We start from the raw sequence: 21,094 nt of genomic DNA on the forward strand, positions 1-21,094 counted from the left end.
GTAAATTATGTAAGTTAATGATTTGGGAAGACATTAGCTCAGACCTTCAAAGATTTTTTTCAGAATATAACACAGGTATATATCTCAAAAGGGCAGTTTGAAAACTTTTTTCTTCTGGGTTCAGGGTAGTGTCATCCTGTCAGCAAGTGGGCTTTGTCAGTATTCCCGAAGCCAGTTTGGAAATGCTTTGTTTCTTTTAAGGAATGTCAGATGTGTTTGATTTCTGTGATAATGTTCCGATTTGTTGTTCCCTTCTTATTCTTCTGAATATATAACAATTGCAATATTTTCCCCAAGTTTTATTTTTAAAAAACATATATGGCATGGGCAGTTTATTCTGGTTGCTCTGAATTTTTCCAATAGGCCTCAATACTTTGCTCCATCAGTTATAAAGAGACTTATTTACATTCTTCTATTTAAAAAGTCACTTCACATTTCCCTGCTTCCTGTTCAGCAGTGAGTAGTTCCAATAGGTAGTCAGTCATCCCCTCAGCCCTGGGTCTGGGACTTTCACACGCGCCCCCAGTGAGAGTGGGGCCGCTTCCATTGTCATTGTCTAAATGACCTGTTTATAAAGACCTGCGTTCCTCAGAGCTTCGCCCCAGGCATGTCAAATTCTTTAGCTTTTTAGTTTTGCCACACATCTTAAGAGTTTATTGATCTACACAGGAGGACATTCTTAAGAAGTGGATTCTTCAGTGATTAGACTATCGTGATTTTTTGCTATTGTCAAGACAGATTCCCAACTGAAAAATTCTCTTCCTAAGACGTCATTAAGAACTCAGGAGAAGTCCATTTTCCATTTAAATGGAAAATGACAGCACAGAAATTGGCCTTCTCGTTGGTTATCAAGGAAGGACAAAAGCTTTATAGCTAGACTGCTTGCTCAAAGGGGGGGGTCTGTCCATACAGATTCAGACTCGAGGGAACTCAGTTATAAGCTTGAGCAAAGGTTTTCCTCCTGGGAATGAGATCCAGATCGGAGGGGGAAATTATACTTACTTTACTGGTCTAGAATTTCTAGACCTGCTGTTTAATATGGTAGCCACTAGCCGTATGTGACTAGTTACATTTCCATTCAAATTAGTTACGCTTTTATAATGGTAAAATTTATTTCCTCTGTTGCACTATATACATTTCAGAGGCTAAAGAGCCACGCGTTCTGATGGCTACAATATTGTACTGTAGCAATATAGAACATTTCCATCATCACAGAAAGTTCTATTGAACAGTGCTATTATAGATTACTTTACTATATAAGCTTTTAAAATAGCAGTTAAACCCAGCTGGTGTGGCTCAGTGGATTGAGCACTGTCCCATGGACTGAGAGGTCCTGGTTCGATTCCCAGTCAGGGCACATGCCTGGGTTTTGGGCTCAGTCCTCAGTGGGGAGCTTGCCAGGGGCAAGCCATCGATGTTTTTCTCTCACATTGATGTTTCTATTTCTCTCTCCCTTCCTCTTTCTCTAAAAAATCAACAAAATATATTTTAAAAATCAATAAAATAAAATAACAATTAAGCCACTACTTAACCACTTCTTATACTTAGAGGAGAATTGGAGGATTAATGTTTTCCAAGGATAAATTGTATGAATGAATATCTTGGCTCTGTTCACTGCTAATCTCTTTCTCCTTCCTGTCCCTCTCCCTAAAAATTTTCAGGCATATTTATCTCATGAGTTATAGTATCCTAGTCCTGCATTTGTAGCTGGTCTAATTTCTATAAGTAATAGAGACTTTGAAACCAGTGTTAAGAGATTGCTAGAATAATAGAACTATTGGCAATTGGAAATCAGATTCCCGACTAACAGCCCAGATCCCCCTTGATTCTGCTGAGTACACTAATACTATTAATAAGAAGATTCCATTTATTTTTTTGAAGGGGGTTAAGTCTCTTAATGCTGTATATTATACAATGACAAGAGAATATTTTTGTCCTAGATGCAACACTTGTGGTTAGATAATTAGTTTGTAATGTTTCATGTTTTGTGCAGGTATCCACACACTTTGTACTGATCCATCAGGACCTTGAAAAATCCCTTACTGGTGACGATTGAATCAGTCCTCAATTACTTGCATTAGTGCTGGGATGGGACCTTGGTTATCAATCCTGATGACCTGTCAGAACCACCAGTGGATCTTCAGAAAGACAAAAACCAAGTGTCCGATTCTTTTTTTTTTTTATCCTCACCCGAGGACATTTTTCCATTTTTTGTTCAGATAGAGTGGGAGGGAGAGAGAGGAAGAGGAAGAGAGAGAGAGAAACATCCATGTGAAAGGGACACATCGAGTGGCCGCCCCCAGCGGGAACCGAACCCGGGTCTCTCTGGACCACAGGCTGACACTCTAACTGCTGAGCCAAACCGGCCAGGGCTAAGTGTCCAATTCTTAAGGCCCTCCTTCCCCAAGTCAGAATTGCCATAGCTCCACTCAGCCCTGCATATATTTTAAAATGTCCATAGGTTGTTATTTGTTTTTCCAGTTGAGCGCTACTAAGGTAATTAATCTCCAGGAACACAAAGAAAGAGGTCTAGTTTTTCTTAAACACCAAAGGTGGTGCTTTCCGACCTTTTTCCTCGATGGCACACACAGAGAAGGACAATATTTGAACAGCCTGGAAAGACACCAAGGAGATCCTGTCAGGAGCATGTTGGGCCCGCTGAGTATTCAGATGGTGTCTATCTCCACACACCTGTAACCCATTCCCAGTGCACAGGATCAGCTGGGAAGTTCTGCTTAAGATCCTACTAAGTATGACCTACTTACATATTATTGTGTTCAAAAGATTTTTTGGTGGTGGTTTTTTAAATCAAGGTATTGCTTACAGTAATAAAAAGATGATTTATATTCATATTTCCCAGCGTATCTCAAAGCCGAGAAAGAGGCTAGAGTCAAGTATCAGATTTTTATTTTCTAGGTAGTTTTTCTAAACACTTCACTTACAAATTCAAGTAAAAATAGGCTTTTTTAAAATTGTAAACAAATGCATTGGTATAAGTAGGTGTATTTTTAACACATTTCCACTTAAACATTTTCTTGTTTATTGCTGTAGTTAATTATGAAAATAATGGAATGCCTGAATCATACATTCTCATTTTTATTATTATAAAACAATGGGCCTTTTATAATTTAGCAATTAACTGAAACTTGAACCTGTATTACCTGTAACTTCAAAGAAAGAATTAAAACAGGAAGCAAAGTATTTAATTCAATCCCAAGTAAATTATCAAACATCTTCAATGTACTAATTATTCTTTCTCTTGCTTTCATTTCTTAAAACACGTTGGCTGTTAACACCATTATCATAACACTGTCTAGGATTCTTGTATCCAAACCAGAAGAGATTTGTTGGTGATTCCTTTTTTTTTTTTTTTAAGAACTCAGACACGAAATTCCAAGGATCTCATGGAGCATTATGTTTTTTATTTTTTAGGTTAGACTTTACTGCGGTAACTCAGAAACTGTTATAAAGTTACATAGCAAAAGCCAGATAAAATGTGCCCTTTAGGTGTAAGTTACAGAAACAAATCAGTTTCTAAGGTTTAAGATATAGAATATTTCAGAGGTAATTTAGTGAAAGGAACCAATCACTAGCCTATTTCTAGGATATACTTGGAGACAAAGCAAATCTAGTATTTCCAATTCAGTAAATCTGCCAAGTGTAAAGGTTCAATCAGATCATTGAAATTGCTTAATAGGGACCAAACTTTCATTGTATGGGATTCTGATTATTGTATGGGCTTCAGCTGTTGCATGCCACGTACAAGGAGAAAGCCACCCTGTACAGGACCAGTTGCACAGATCATTCTTCCAGGCCACTACCCCATTATCCTAGGAGCCAGTGGTTAGGTGGGTGTAGTGCCCGCGGGAATCCTGAAATGGTCCCACTGCTTCTGCCTTTCTGCAGATTGTCTTACCCCATCTCTCCAGCTGGAGTAAAATGGGAGCCCAAGGAGTATGTGAGCTGAGGAACACTCACTGTTATAAAATTACATTTGTCTTATTTTAACACCTTGAGAACATTCTAGTTACTTCTCCCAACGGAATCTCTAGACTAGCCTGCCACCTGGATGTTTTAATAATGCTGTCTACGTCAGAGATTCTCCAGATTTACACTAGAATTATCTGGGAACCAGGGCGACTGTATTCTTTTCAAGGTCCTCAAGTGAATTGGCTATGGGTTACAAACCACTGGTCTAAATAAACTTGAACTTCGAATTCTGAGGTAGCCAATAATAAACAGGAAACAAAAGGTGTTATAAGATAGCCATACGTATTTACAAATGCATTGGGTAGATTATTGTTTAATTAGTTAACATGTCTTCCAGTAAGTTTCTAATGTGGGTATCGATTCATAAGACAAAATAATGGTTGTGAGTACAGCTCTCTAGATCAGGGCCTCACTGCGCTGGGCCTCCGGGACCGCACATACATGAACCCGTGGTGCTGAATTTCTCTGGCCTCTTTATGTCACCAAGGGGCGTTTGCCAGAGGACAGTAGTTTCATTAATTTAGTTTATTTCATGTTTATGTATTTTTATTCTTGACTCTTGGATTCGTTTTTGTTTGTTTGTTTAGAAAAGCAGTAACTACTCAGAAGAGAACATTTGTGAAATGTAGAGAAGTGTAGAAAAAGAAATAAAATAATAATTCACATTCCCACAGTTCAAAATAATTGCTGCCAACTTTTTCATTCCTTTGTTGTACTAAATTGTCAGCTTCCAGGGAGGCCTTCTAGTTTTAATATTCTCAGATTTGATGTGTGTATAAAAATTTTTCACAATAGCCCTGGCCAGTTTGGCTCAGTGGTTAGAGTATTGGCCCAAGGACCACTGAGTCATGGGTTCGATTCTGGTCAAGGCATGTACCTCAGTTGCAGTTTATCCCCGACCTTGGGGGAGGGGGTCATGTGGTTGGCAACCAGTTGATGTGGCTCTATCACATCGATGTTTCTCTCTGTCTCTCTCTCCTCCCCTCCCTCCCACTCTATCTGATAATAAGTAGAAAAATATCCTTGAGTGAGGAATGAAAAACTAAAAAATTTTTCACATTGAAAAAGTCAATTCCAGAAGCGACACTGAGACACTCTGTAGTTATTTACTTTAAACATTATTTTTGCTTTTAGTTTATCTGTTCCTATGCCAGTTGCTTTTGCAATGATCCCTTCTCAGTGACTTAATCATCTTAGACATGTAAATTAAACAGACATTATCAAGTCACACACACACGGCTTCCCTATATATACATGCATATTGACTCTCTCAAAGATAAATCCACTAGATAAATCAGGCCTGCAGTATGAGTGTTAGTCATTGACTGTACCACATTGGAGTACAGTCTGTGGAGTAAAGGAGTGACCCTGTGGATAGAACTGGCCATCTGACACAGTGGCCCCTTTGCACTGCCAGATAGCTAAAATGAGAAATCTCAGTTTGACTTCGAGTATCTTTTGCATTTGGATACTATCTGATCTCCATTACTTTTTTTTTTCCTTTATTGATTTTAGAGAGAGAGGAAGTGAGAGGGACAGAGAGATAGAAACATCAATGAGAAAAAACATCGATTGGCTGCCTGCCATACACTCCTCACTAGGGATTGGGCCCACAACCTGGGCATATGTCCTGACTGGGAATCAAACCAGCGACCTCTTGGTGCATGGATTGACTCTCAACCACTGTGCCACACTGGCCAGACTCCATTACTTCTTAAACATTCATCCCCCTGATCTCCACACCCGCCTCCCCCTCCCCCCAGTAATCTGTGTCATGTACTCTTCTAATTTCCATGGCATGCTGTTGAAAAATAACAAGTATAGATGAGACTGCTTTGAAAATTAAAAATAATAACAAAAAGTAATAGGGACTTAAGCTACTTCATCTACAAATGCCTTGGTTTCTTATTGGATAATACTGAAGGGAAAAACAGAAGTTTGAGATAACTGATGTGTAGATTTAAGTTCCACTGATGTGTAGAAGTTCTAGTTAAACTAATATGTAGATGAATAGGTTTGAAAATAAATTATTTAGCTTGAATAAAACTTTTTTAAAGTAACTTAAACTGTCACAGGAAGATTCTAATTTGACAACCAAAATTGATTTTATTGACATAAAACATTGGTAAGTAGGCTGAAAATAAAATAGTGTAGATACACAGTTATTAATTTTTTACATATGTTAATATGTTTATTAATCTTAAGATTAGTAAGCTTTTGTTGTAGATTTAGCTAAATCAGTAAAATGGCATGTTAACCATGATAGAAATGCTTGTTTTCTATAATATGGAGGATGAAAATTATGTAAACTAAATGTCACAAATTGCAATTATAAACAGACTTGTCTGCTTACAGATGGGGTAAACTTTGTTGGCTTTTACTCTATATATATCATGATGATTGTCTTTTGAATGCTTTAACTCTTGAGTCCAGAGCCTGCTAAAATGAATATTTTTCTGGCGGCAGTAATTAAGTACAACATAGCTGGAAATGTAAAATGTGGTTTCAGCCTTTTTAGGAGCTAGGGAGATACACTAAGTCTTTGCTAAGTAAATTTTAGTTTGCTTATCCTTGAAATAATTGTACACATGATGTTATGTCATGAGAAAATCCAAAAGACTATATATAAATGTCTGTCAAGATTAACTTGAATAAAATGTGTGATTAAGTAACAAGATATATTGATTATTAAAATTTTTATATTTGTAGAGAACTAAATTTTTTATTAACTTATAAAGAACTAAGTATCATTATAAGCTCTTTTGCTGATTAAATAATCAATTAAATGAGCCTGTGTTTCTCCTTTTAAATTCATTGGTTGTCACCCTCTAGTTTATCCTTGGAATCATGATGTTTTATCATCTATTCTAACAAACGTACGAGTATTCATTGACTACATTGATTATATTTATTAAGTAAAACTAGTTGCATAAATATTGTAAACTTTTTCATATATTACATTGAATGTACTTTATAGCATTCGATACTTGTTCAGAATGATTTATATAAGTTACATCTGAACAACTTTGGGGTAAAATGTAAACAACTGCACTATTAGGAAGATATTAAAGTAGAGGCTATATTTACAGTGTCGTCTTTCAAATCTAGCTATGCTGTAAACTGATGTTTGCTGTATGCTCCTCCTGATTTGAAATAGATGAAAGAAAATGAACCTATTATCACCATGGTTCACACAATGATTGAGAACTCGGCGCTAAGACCCCAACTGTACCAGCAAGTAAGGTCTTGGACAGTGAATGATACTGCTTTATCATCTGCAAAATCCCTCAGTGACAGTTTTGGTTTATCCTCAGAATTACTCATGACATTAGTGTTTTTCTTACTCCATTTTTTGTTTATGTGTATTTGGAAAAACGCAATTCATCCATGCTTTTCAAGATGCTGCAGTATTCTTAGCATGGCTTCGCTGAACATTTTGCTGTTGAATATTAAGTGTGCCATTTTCCTGAAGTTTTTGTGCAGAGTATTTGATTGATATGTACTTGGAGGTCTGCAGTACATTTGCAAAATTTTACTAGATTGCCATTAATTTTGATTAACTATGAAAACATTATGACTGATTTTTAGGTAAAACTTAAAAAAATTTTTTTTCCTTTCAGGGGAAGCACCTCCTCCCCCCCCCCCCCCCAATGTTTTAGGAATAGCTTATATTTGTATGGGAGTTCTTTTAATCTAGTTTCTGTACTGTGGTATGCTAAAACCTAAAGATGGTCATTTCTGAACTTACTGGGAGTGTCTTCTCCCTATATTCTTACCATTCTTGTGCAGTTATCAAGATTGTCAATATCTTTCCTCATTCATGTCCCTGACTCAGAATAAATACCATGGAGTTGGCTGGCTTTCATTTAGGACCTTGGTAATCTGCAGATCTGCAAAAGAAATCATTTTATACATTCCTATTCAATTTTTTTGTATTTCATGGTCTAAATGTTCTTAGCTGTGTGTTTTGCAACATCAGCTTCTTTCACCTCAACACTCTCAAGTTACTGTGGCCTATGACCTGTTAAAGTTACTTAAATAGTACAGAAGAAAAAAATTAACTAGCATGAAAAATGAATATATGTTTTGATTAAAATATGTAAAACATCTTTTTAAAAAAAGAAAAGCACCTTGGGGTCTGCATCATGGCCTTGCAACTGGGAGACTGAAACAGTTGGGGGGAGGGTGACTCGTCTTTGAGCACATCTTTCAAAACATTTAAAGTATTATTATGATTGAGCATAGTTTTTCATTTGCAATAAAGAGATAAGGTATTAAATATTTAAAGTTAAACAGCTTTACTTTTTAAAAGAGAATGGAATCTCTCCATTCTTAAAGTCACCAAATTATAGAACCTCGACTATCCATTCTGAAATATCACACTGAGAACCTCAGCACTTGTTCTGGAACTGATACCTTTTTCAGTGTCCAAGCTACCGGTTTATTGTTTTATTTAATACTAAATTGATATGAGATCAAAGCCATTTTGTTGAATTAGGTTATGTTTTCATTTTGCACGTTCTGCATATTTTCAGTGAGAGCGCCAGCCTGGATATTCCTGTTTGGTTTGGTTTGTTTTTTCTTTTTTTATATTGATTACTAATCAGCATTGCTGATGCAGACATCTCTGCTGGTTGAAATTACTCGGTCACACTAAAAGTTCTAATTAGAGTTTTTTTTTAATGTGGAGCTCTCCGACACTGGTCTTAATCGCATCACTGACCTTGAATACTGAAAGAACAGTAGATTTATGTAAATACATTTCCTCAGTATTAATACTGAAAAGAAATGGAGACTAGCACTGTACAGAACAGGAGGATCTGAAGGTCAATGTCAAGCCATGACTAGGCATGAGACGGGCAGCCAGTTGGTAATTACTCACTGTTGACTCTCAGTGCTCTCAGAGGCACAGGGCTGCAGGTGATGGCTTCTTTTTTTTCAATGTTTTTATTGTTGCTTAGAGAGAGAGAAAGAGAGAAACATTGATGAGAGAGAACATTGATTGGCTGCCTCCTGCATGCCCCCTACTGGGGATCCAGCCAGCTAGCTGGGCATATGATCTAATATGATCTGGCCGGGAAACGAACTGGGACCTCTCAGTCCATGAGACGATGCTCAATCCACTGAGCCACACCGGCCAGACAGCCTTTTTTTTTTTTTAAATCAGCCATTGGTAAAGTACTTAATTTTTTATTTTTATTTTTAATTTTAATCCTCACCCGAGGACATTTTTCGATATTTTGTTCAGATAGAGTGGGAGGTAGGGAGAGAGAGAGAAACATCGATGTGAAAGGGACACATTGAGCGGCTGCCATCCGCACAACCCAACCAGGGCCGGGAACAGTCTGCAACCGAGGTACGTGCCCTTAGCAGGAACCAAACCCGGGTCTCTCCGGACCTCAGGCCAACGCTTCAACTGCTGAGCCCAAACCAGGCAGGGCAAAGTACTTAATTTTTGAAATGCACTGTTGATGGATAAAAATTAGACATGTTTCTTAAACTGTGTTTGTAGATTTGCATAAATTGAAATTATATATTTGTTTTCCTCCAGGTTTCCTTTATCACATTATTATCCAAAGAAAACCTTTATCAGATTTTATATTGAACACTGTTACACCTTTTCTGACGTTGCATTACAGTACTGTGTTAATGGCTTCTGAAATTCAGTTGAAAATATAGTGACAATATAATGTTTTATGACCTGGTATTCTGACCACAGCACTTCAAGTTTTTGTTCAGGAGGACCTTTATGTTGGCATTTTCTTAGAAGAAGAAACTGCCTAGACAGTAATTATCTTAAAATTAGTCAAATAAGTCAGACCTAAAACTGAATCTAAACAAATGCTAAAGAAATAAGCATCAAATTTTAAAAATTCCTCTGCATTTATTAATCATCTATCACCTTTATGATTATATTATTGTACCAGAGTTTTTATAATATAATTAATCAGTGAAATGAATCATCTGATAAATAATTGTTTTAATAGATACAGACTAATATTAGCAAATACTTTACAGCCCTATGAGCATTTTTCAGTTCTCATAGAATATAATGCATAATTTTATTAAATGTTCCCAAAAAAATCCTTCTTGGGATGTGTGTGTGTGTGTATCACATACTCAAAAAGGGATACTGTAGAAAGTTGAATTTTAATGAACAAAATTAATTTTATTTTAACTTAAAGCCAAGCCAGTTTTTTATAACTAGGTACCTTATGAAAAAGTTCTGTCTTTCTAAATAAAATATAGTCTGTGTCCTTATGCAGTCAGTAACGTTTGCACAATATACTTTTCTGATTAAAGCTCGAGCAGAGCCCAAGCTCATCCAATTACTACGTGGCTGTTTTTACTTGCTTTTCTCGTGGTCCTGAAGTACTTCAAACCGAGGACGTTTGGGGTTTTTGTTTTTTGCTAAAGATGAATTTTTAAAATGATAAAACGTGTTGCCATGAAACATTATTTTATGCAGAACTTGAGTTAATCAGAATATTTATGAAGTTACATTTTTCTTATTGGTAGGATTTTTCATATTGGACTAAGTAGCAAACTTCTTCAATTCTACATGGAAATTGTTTTTTTAATAAACTATATCCATCTTTGCTTAAGAAAAGCCTCAGTAATTATTATCAGTAATGAAAAATAGGCCATGGTTAAAAGTTAATTATTTAAAGAATAATCTTGTTTTTTTATACTGTTCTTCTGATAGGTAGAAGCAATGTATAATGGAGGGTTAATTATTTTAAGATTTTTGTTAGCTGGTATCTAATAATGAATACCTTTATTGAATAATTTTATAAAAGGTTTTTCTGTAGTACTAAAATGATAGATATGACAAAAATTTAATTGGTGTAAATAATATATTTAAATATCTATAAGGATATATCACTCTAAAGTAACTACACAGTGCATGTTTTTCTTTTTTATAATATACTAATTGATGTGAAAGTGAATGTCTAGTAATATTCCCTAAATAAAAATGTGATACCATTATCCTAAATATTTACTAAGTTTTCTTTTAAAATTACTAGTCTTTTTTCTATTGGCCTTGGGATATAGGATACAGTTCATATTTCAGTCTGGGTATGTTAACACTGTTTACTAGTTCTGTTCAAATTACACATCCCATTGCTTAGTAAAGCTGTTCTGCATTTAACTTTAAATATTAAATAAGCAAAGTATATTTGGACATTTAGTAGCTAAAGGTTTTATATCTTTCATTTCTTATAAATGAAAAAATTTAATATTGTCATCTTATATATTTTGTCATGGATCTAAGCATTTTAAAACAAACTTTTCATTAATAGGAGTACAAATTCTTTTTCTGGACTTAGATGCTTAATTTAGAATGACAATTGACACTCCTCAGGATATATTCAGAGTTCTTTATTTTAAAATAGTGCTCAAGTATTCTGACTTTGGTCATTAAATTCATTTTTCATGTGATGTTCATTTCTATGAAAGTTTTGTGGTTAATAATCACTGTGCATACCCTTAAATAGTCGCAGGTTCATTTGCATGAGGTATGTGAAAGTCATGTCTTGAAATGAAACAAATTTAGGGTTATTATTATATGTTTGGAATGCTTACATTTAACCTGATTCCCACATTTTCAGATCCATGTTTAAATTATGCCTACTTCTAAAGATTTAAATGTCAAGCAGTTTTTTAAAAGAAAGGGCATATGTAGTTATAATTTATACATTTGTATGTGTATATGTGGAATTTAATTTTCTAATCTAGAATGTAGTTGGGAAACATTACTCCCATCCCCACTTTGGGAAAAAGTGTACCATTTGGTAAACATGCAATGAGACCCAATAAAATTTTTCTGCTGTGTTTTTGTTACTGTCTAGCAGTCAGTATAAAGTCAGAAAATGAGAGATAGTGAAATATTGCCTGCAGAGGCTATGATGTGATTTGGAGTAAACTGATGGGGGTGGCTATTGAAATCTTGGTAAGCACAATCAGAAATGAGAATTTGTTTGACCAAAAGACATTTGGAAGAAGCTGGAGAAACCATGTTTAAATATACTAAATAATAATTTATTTGCAATATAATAAAACAAATAGTGTCTATGGACACATACAAGCTTTTAATGAAATATGATTATCCTAGTTTATAACATAGGTTTTCCGTTTATGAGATTTTGAATGATTTTTTTCCACTTTTCAATTAAACCCATACTTTTCCTCTATTATCTTTTAGTTCTTAAGACAGAAGAACAAGATAAGTCTATATTGTGTATGTGTGTTTATATATTATGTATTTGTATACAGTATGTTATAGGCTTTGTTAGTAAAATTGTACAAGGATGTGTTGACATATGAGTGTACACATACACAGTTGTGTGGTTATGTGTATACTGTGAAGGACAGTTTTGACTGTTGAATATGCCTGATTCAAATATTTGATTCGATATAGTTGCTACAATTGTATTTGTCAATTTTCATTAAAATGTGTGTCTTACAAATGGAAAATGTAAGGTGCTGTATAATTTTGTTTGACCAGCTTATTATTTTGTTTAATAAGCTGAAGTTAACGTCATTTTTATGTATCTTGCATATTGTATTACTGTTAAATATTTTTCTATTTTTGTAAGGATCTGTGTTTGAATTAAACTTCTGAAAGTATAAGAATCATTAAAATCCCATCTTTATTATTATTATATAAATCTAAAATTTTAACTTTAGGCTAAATAAGTACATTTTTTAATGTTAGTTTTAAAGTTGCTATATGACATTTTGCCTTATAGCTGTCACAAGATGAATGCAGAGGCACCTTGTACAAATACAGACCTGACGAAGTAGATATTGATGTGAGTATTGGTATGCTGTATGTTGTCCGTGCTGTCATATTCTCTGCCAGGACACTGTGAGTAAGCGTGACAAAAAAGTCTGCTTCCTCTGCCCTCCAAAATGACATAGAAATTAGCATTTTTTTCTTTGGCACTTAGATTCATTTAAATGCTCACTCCCCGATCTGTTCTCTGCCTACCCTGACCCCCCTAGTTAGCAGTTGAATATATTGAGAATCACATCAATGAAAGTAAAAGACTATTTCATTAAAAATTATGTAGGACTAGAGACAAAGTAAAACTGTCTGAATTGTTTGAAAAAAGTGTCGGTCTTTACGCATTCTATCACTCCTTCATTTTTATTACTAAAATTTAATAATTTTTAATCATATTTCAGGTTAGTGGCTTGCTGTGCATTCTTACCTATTTATATCTTATTCTTTCCTCATTTCCCTGGTTTTATTCATTGAGTTGTATCTCTTTCTTATTTCAATACACAGTAGCCCGCCCCTAATCTGGTTTTGCTTTGTGCAATTTCAGCGACCTGCCATCAACCATGGTCCCAAATATTAAATGGAATATTTCAGAATGAAACATTTTATCAGTTTCAAATTTCATCCCATTCTGAATATCACGATGAACTCTCATGCCATCCCACTCGTCTTGCCTAGGAGGTGACTCTCCCCTTTGTCCAGCATCTCCTCCCTACTGCGTATGCTTTCCACCTACCATTTGTCCCCTAGTACCCATCTCGGGTGTCAGATCGAATGTCATGCTTGTGTTTGAGTTACCCTTATTTTACTTCATAACAACCCAAAAGCTCACGTGTAGTGATGCAGGCAGTTCGCATATGCCAAAGTGAAGCCGTAAAGTGTATGTATTTATAGGAGAAAACATAGTATATAGGGTTTGGTACTGTCTGCAGTTCCAGGCATCCACTGGGGGTCATGGGACACACGCCCTATTGAGAAGGGGAGAGCAACTGGATTCCATTTGGTGTAGCTTGAGTTTTGTCTACCAAAGATAAGGTAGCTCCTTTAATAGATAAATGGCAAAGAAAGTGAAATCTCACATTCCTTGCTTATTTGTCATTGTGCAGTCAAGTTTGAGGCATATTTACAGTTTGGATAAGGTTTTTATTTCCAGACTTTTGGAGAACTGGTTTATTATAGTATTGAAATTTTATTAGAGTAAAAGTATATTTTCACGTAATTTAAAATATTGAGCAGTACTAAGAATTTAAAACATTAAAACTGAAAGTGCCTTGGCTGGTGTGGCTTAGTTGGTTGGAGTGTCGGTCATCCCATACACAGAAAGGCTTTGGGTTTGAGTCTTGGTCAAGGCACACCCAGATTGCAGGTTTGATCCCTAGTCGGGGTGATAGATGTTCATCCCTCATATCAGTGTTCCTCTCTCTCTCGCCCTCCCCCCTCCCTCTCTCTCTCCCTTCCTCTAAAATCAGTGTTTTAAAAAAACCTATTGAAAGTGATTTTTCTTTATTAGCAATAATTTTATTTGTGTTATTGCAATTAGAAGCAATCTTTTGTTTTATATTCTTCTCAACGAACATGAGAGCATAATTTTAAGAATACAAAAACAGAATTCAGTTGGTGTTTTAATTAAGAACTACACATATCAGTTAACCTCTATCCAGTAGTTAGAAAGGGGGAAAATAACTTGAAATGATTTGTGTAAAGCATATGAGACTGCTTGATTACTACGAATATTTTGAATTTTTTAGGTTAAATAGTATGGCTGAAATGCTTTTTTACTTTACATGAATTTTTTTTTTTTTTTTTTATCCTCACCAGAGGACTTTTTTTTTCTCAATATTTTGTTCAGATAGAGTGGGAGGGAGAGAGAGAGAAACATCGACGTGAAAGGGACACATCGAGTTGTCGCCACCCACACGACCCAACCAGGGCCGGGGACAAACTGTAACCGAGGTACGTGCCCTTTAGCGGGAACCGAACCCGAGTCTCTCCAGACCACAGGCCGACGCTCTAACCGCTGAGCCAAACCGGCCAGGGCTATGTGAATATTTTTTAAACTATCATAAGCTATATTTAAATTTTTATTTTACTAATTGAAATAAGGATTGACATAATTAGGTATTCCATGGCTATTTTAAGTGTATTTTCTTGTTATAATCATCTCCAGTTAAGGACTGATGAGTAACCTACCTCCAGTTACAGGGGGGGAAATTGCTAACAAAATATATCTCCTCTCACATCCTAGGCCAAGTTAAGCCGTCTCTGTGAACAAGATAAAGTGGTACATGCTCTGGAAGAGAAACTTCAGCAACTCCACAAGGAGAAAGTAGGAAAATTATGTTTATTATCTAAAATTGATGTTACTTTATACGGTTATTATCAGGACACTGTGATAACTAAAGTAAAAATGAATGAATTCAGTGATGCAGAACATTAAATGTAATTATTTTTATTATAACAGTACACGCTTGAGCAAGCTTTGCTATCAGCCAGCCAAGAGATAGAAATGAATGCAGATAACCCAGCAGCCATTCAGACTGTGGTGTTGCAGAGGGATGACTTACAGAATGGACTGCTTAGCACATGTCGAGAACTTTCTCGAGCCACAGCTGTAAGTAGCAGACTTTTGTTTCCTATTAAGAGTCACTGAAATATAGGTAGTTGTTGTTGTTGTTTCTCTTTGTGTTTCTGTTTGATTGGACTATCTTTAAGATTGTTCTTTATTATTAATTAATAATATAAAAAATACCCCAGTCGGTGTGGCTCAGTGGTTGAACATCGACCCATGCACCAAGAGGTCGCCAGTTTGATTCCTGGTGGGGGGCATGCAGCAGGTGGCTGATCCAACATCGATGTTTCTATATCTCTCTCTCTCTTTCCCTTCCTTCCTCTCTAAAATCAATAAAGAAAAATAAATTATATATATATATATATATATATGAATAAAGGGTGGTCTTTATTTCTCTAATTAGGAGTAGACGTTTTTGTGAAGTTGTTTTACAAGAGGTAAATACTCTCGTTTATATATTATGCAAATGAAAAATTCTTAAATATGTTTAAATTTATTGTATTAGAAAAATAAACACTGTTTGGATTTTAAGGGAGTTAGGATAATTTTGAGGTGGTAATTAGGCTCCCTTAACCAGCCGTTTCAATAAAAGGCACCAGTGAAATGCTTTTAAGACGCTGTCAGCATTACCATTTCGTAGCTGCAATGTGATCCAAGTTTAGATGATAGGTTTGAGTAAGAAATATAATTACAGAACCTTTTAACCCACAGTCTTGTCGCTTCATAAAGAGGCTCTTGGGATTACTAAATATAAAAGTCTTACTTAGAATCTATAAATTAAGTGTTTTATGAATCTAAACAGTCTGCTTTAGATCCTATGATGCAGTCACCTCTAAACATAGCAAGAGCACCTGCCCAACAGCCCTTTGAAAGAAACTCACAAAAGCCACCTGTTTGAGAAAACTGCTAACACATACTTGTCTGTAGCTTCAGTGAGCTCTTTAGGGAGCAGTTACCTTTTAAGAAGGTCCACAGGCGTTATAGCTTAACTAAGAGAGGTCTTTCCAAGCTGGCAAGATACCAGAATCCCATCATGGCTTCAGTCACAGCACAAACACGAGAATGTGGGGGACATGTCTGGGGAAGCTAGAATAGGCCTGACTGACTGGAATTAGGAGGTCCAGAATATGAGATTAGAAAGGAAGGTGGGGTTAAGCTGTCAGTGTCAAGCTAATGAAAACTTCAATATCCCTATGACAACCTGAGTCAAATCAAAATTTAGCTGAAGCCCTGGCCAGTGTAGTTCTGTTGGTTTAGCATTGTCCTATGCTCCTAAAGGTCACCAGTTTCATTCCTGGTCAGGGCACATACCCATTTGTGGCTTTGATTCCCCAGTCGGGGTGCATGCAGGAGGCAGCTGATCAATGTTTCTCTATCACATTGATGTTCTTCTCTCTCTAAAAAATCAATAAAAACATTAAAAAATTTAGTTGGGAACTATTTTATGATTGGTATCTGTTTTAGGAAATTCTAGGGATATACACTTAAATCTCATTAATAGGCTTAGAATTTACTCCATCCTAAGATTAACTCCAGCACTGATGGAAGTTTATTTAAGAATGTTTTAATAACCCTGGCCGGTTTGGCTCAGTGGTTGGAGAATTGGTCTGTGGACCAGAGGGTCCTGAGTTCAGTTCCCGCTAGGGGCACGTACCAAAAAAAAATAAAATGTTTTAATAGCCTGGCCGGTGTGGCTCAATGGTTGAGCATCAACCCATGAACCAAGAGGTCGCTGGTTCACTTCCCAGTCAGGGCACATGCCATTTTCTGGTTGTTATCCTATATAATCACTTTCCTGTTTTTTCCCTCGCCTTCAGCATTATTCAGCGATCATTACAAACCCCCAGTATGTTCTTCTAAGACATGTCTTACTGCATAGAATATAAATTGTGTCATTTGTGCCTTTGTGTAAACTTACTCATATTTTCAGCTTAAGGCTACAAATGATACATGGTTTCATACTGGGCATATGGTGGGCACTCAATGGATGTTGATTCGATTTAAATTTGAATTAACATTTATGCCAGCAGAATCTCAAAGGAATCCTCTGATTCTCTCAGAGCATTGGTTCAAATCCAAGTCTGAGTTATAAAAGACATAGCAACATCAGAGGTATAACATTAAGGCATCCATAGATCAAAGCTTGATTTCAGAGCACATCTCCTCACCTGGTTGGCCACAAAGGTCCATAAAACCAGGATTAGCACAAGGCAAACATAAAAAGCAGGATTCCCTTTATGTTTTATTTAATTCTTTTTTTTAATTTTTTTATTTTTTTGTTACAGATGTTTCTCAATGTGTCATTTTACCTCATTGGCACCCCCCCACCCCACACCCACCCCGTCCCCAGCTTTGTTGTCCATGTCTATTGGTCATGCATACATGCATATAAGTTCTGTGGTTTATCTCTTCCCACCCACCCCCACCCCCTCTTCTGACGGATGTCAGTCTGTGCCCTACTTCCATGTTTCTGGGTCTACCATATTCCTCAGACTGTTATGTTCATTATATTTCGTATATAAGTGAGATCATGTGGTATTTGTCTTTCTTTGCTTGGGTTATTTCACTTAGGATAATACTTTCCAGGTCCCTCCATGTCGTCTCAAAGGGTAAGAGATCTTTCTTTCTTAACGCTGCATGGTACTCCATTGTGTATATGTACCACTGCTTTTTTATCCATTCTTCTACTGATGGACACTTGCTTGGGCTGTTTCCAGATATTAGCTATTGTAAATACTGCTGCTATGAATATAGGGGTACATATATTCTTTCTGATTGCTGTTTCAGGCTTTTTAGGGTATATTCCTAGAAGCGGGATCACTGGGTCAAATGGAAGTTCAATTTTTAATTTTTTGAGGTAACACCATATTGTTTTCCATAGTGGCTGCACCAGTCTGCATTCCCACCAGCAGTGTACTAGAGCCCCTTTTCTCCACACCTTCGCCAACACTTGTTGTTTGATGATTTGTTGATGGCGGCCATTCTGACACGTGTGAGGTTGTTTTAATTTGCACCTCATTGTTGTTTTAATTTGCATCTCTCTGATGATTAGTGCTGTTGAACATTTCCTTATATGTCTCTTGGCCATTTGTATGTCCTGTTTGGAGAGGTGTCTATTCAGCTCCTCTGCCCATTTTTTAATTGGGTTCTTTGTCTTCCTTTTGTTGAGTTGTATGAGCACTCTATATATATTGGAAATTAACCCCTTATCTGATATATCATTGGCAGTGATGTTCTCCCATATAGTGGGTTGCCTTTCCATTTTGATGATTGTTTCTTTTGCTGTGCAGAAGCTTTTTAGTTTGATGTACTCCCATGTGTTCATTTTTGCCTTTGTTTCTGTTGCCTTAGGTGATGTATCAGTGAAAATTCTGCTCCGTATGATGTCCGAAATTTTATTGCCTATGTTTTCTTCTAGAATTTTTATGGATTCATGGGTCACATTTAAGTCTTTTATCCATTTTGAGTTTATTTTTGTGTATAGTGTAAGTTGATGGTCTAGTTTCATTTTTTTGCATGTAGCTATCCAATTTTTCCAACATCATTTATTAAAGAGGCTATCTTTACTCCACTGTATGCTCTTGCCACCTTTGTCAAATATTAATTGAGCGTATTGCCTTGGGTCCATTTCTGGGTTTTCAGTTCTGTTCCACTGGTCTATATGCCTGTTCTTGTGCCAGTACCAGGCTGTTTTGATTACAGTCGCTTTGTAGTATAACCTGAAATCTGGTATTGTGATCCCACCCACTTTGTCCTTCTTTTTTAAAAAATTGCTGTGGCTATTCGGGGACTTTTTGGTTCCATATGAACTTTTGAAGTATTTGTTCTAGTTCTGTGAAATATGTCATTTGATAGGGATTGCATTGAATCTATAGATTGCTTTGGATAGTATGGACATTTTAATGATGTTAATTCTTCCAATCCATGAACAAGGTATGCTTCCACTTTTTTATATCTTCCTCTATTTCTTTCTTCAATGTCCTGTAGTTTTCTGCAAATAGGTCCTTTATTTCTTTTCTAGGTATCTTGATTTTTTTGCCACGATGATAAATGGGATTGTTTTTTTGGTTTCTCTTTCTGTGAGTTCATCATTGGTGTATAAGAATGCCATCGATTTCTTGACCTTAATTTTGTATCCTGCTACTTTCCCAAATTCATTTATTAAGTCTAGTAGATATTTGATGTAGTCTTTAGGGTTTTCTGTGTATAGTATCATGTCATCTGCAAATAATGAGTTTCACTTCCTCTCCAATTTGGATCCCTTTTATTTTTCCTCATGTCTGATTGCTGTGGCTAAGACTTCCAGTGCTATGCTAAATAAGAGTGGCAAAAGTGGACATCCATGTCTTGTTCCTGTTCTTAATGGAAATGTTTTTAGTTTCTGCCCACTGAGTATGATGTTGGCTGTAGGTCTTTCATATATGGCCTTTATTATGTCGAGATATGATCCCTCTATTCCCACATTGCTGAGCACTTTTATCAGAAATGGATGCTGTATTTTGTTGAATGCTTTTTCAGCATCTCTTAATATTATCATGTGGTTTTTATTCTTCATTTTGTTTATGTGGTGTATCACATTTATTGATTTGCCTTGCATCCCTGGAATGAATCCCACTTGGTCATGGTGAATAATTTTTTTGATGTATTGCTGGATCCAATTTGCTAGTACTTTGTTCAGGACTTTTGGCATCTATGTTCATCAGGGATATTGACCTGTAGTTTTCTTTCTTTATAGTGTCTTTTTCTGGTTTTGGAATTAGAATTATGCTGGCCTCATAGAACGTGTTTGGAAGTCTTCCTTCTTCTTGAATTTTTTTGAAATAGTTTGTGGAGAATGGGTGTTAGTTCTTTTTTAAATGTTCGTTAAAACACCCCCATGAAGCCATCTGGGCCTGGGCTTTTGTTTGCTGGGAGAGTCTTGATTACCTCTTCAATTTCCTAAGTTGTTATTGGTCCATTTAAGTTTTCTGTCTCTTCCCGGTCCAGTTTTGGGAGACCGTGTGTTTCTAGAAATGTGTCCATTTTGCTTAGATTGTTGAATTTGTTGCCATATAGTTGTTCATAGTAGCTGTTAACGATCTTCTGTATTTCTGTGGTATCAGTTGTTACTTTTCTTCTTTCATTTCTGATTTTGTGTATTTGGGTTCTCTCTCTTTGTTTCTTGGTGAGTCTAGCTAAGGGTCCATCAATCTTTATCTTTTCGAAAAACCAGCTCTTTGTTTCATTGATCCTTTGAATTGTTTTTTTGGTCTCTATGTCATTTATTTCTGCTCTGATCTTTACTATTTCCTTCCTTCTACTTGCTCTAGAGTTTTCTATTTGTTTGCTTTCTAATTCTTTAAGTTGTGAGGTTAGACAGTCAATTAGAAATTTTTCTTGTTTCTTTAGGTAGGCCTGTAGTGCTATGAACTTCCCTCTCAGAACTGCTTTCGCTGCATCGCATAGATTTTGTGTTGTTGTGTCTTCATTTTCATTGGTTTCCAGGAAGTTTTAATTTCTTCCTTGATCTCCTCGGTAACCCATTCATTGTTTAATAACATGCTATTTAGCCTCCATGTGTTCAAATGTCTTTGCATGTTCTTTGCAATTGATTTCTAGTTTCATGCCATTGTGATCTGAGAAGATGCCTGATATGATTTCAGTCTTCTTGAACTTGTAGAGATTTAGTTTGTGTCCTATCATTTGGTCTATCTTTGAGAATGTCCCATGTGTACTTGAGAAGAATGTGTATTCTGTAGTTTGGGGGT

At 36.0% G+C, this 21,094-nt stretch overlaps 1 protein-coding gene across 7 annotated transcripts in view; it reads left to right on the forward strand.

Moving 5' to 3' along the window:
• Nucleotides 1-21,094, forward strand: part of PLEKHA5 (pleckstrin homology domain containing A5) — a 220,876-nt gene that overhangs the window by 172,018 nt on the left and 27,764 nt on the right. For 4 of the 7 annotated variants that reach the window (XM_036252690.1, XM_036252684.1, XM_036252689.1 and 1 more), the window contains 3 exons: nt 12,744-12,806; nt 15,024-15,104; nt 15,240-15,389. In XM_036252690.1, coding sequence (XP_036108583.1) covers nt 12,744-12,806; nt 15,024-15,104; nt 15,240-15,389 — 294 coding nt within the window. Of the gene's footprint in view, nt 1-7,147; nt 7,229-12,196; nt 12,233-12,743; nt 12,807-15,023; nt 15,105-15,239; nt 15,390-21,094 lie in introns of all 7 variants that reach the window. The other 3 variants (XM_036252685.1, XM_036252688.1, XM_036252694.1) reach the window with 2 other exon arrangements.

Source organism: Molossus molossus, unplaced genomic scaffold (genome assembly GCF_014108415.1).
Source record: "Molossus molossus isolate mMolMol1 unplaced genomic scaffold, mMolMol1.p scaffold_m16_p_10, whole genome shotgun sequence".
In the NCBI taxonomy this organism is placed as follows: Eukaryota; Metazoa; Chordata; class Mammalia; order Chiroptera; family Molossidae; genus Molossus; species Molossus molossus.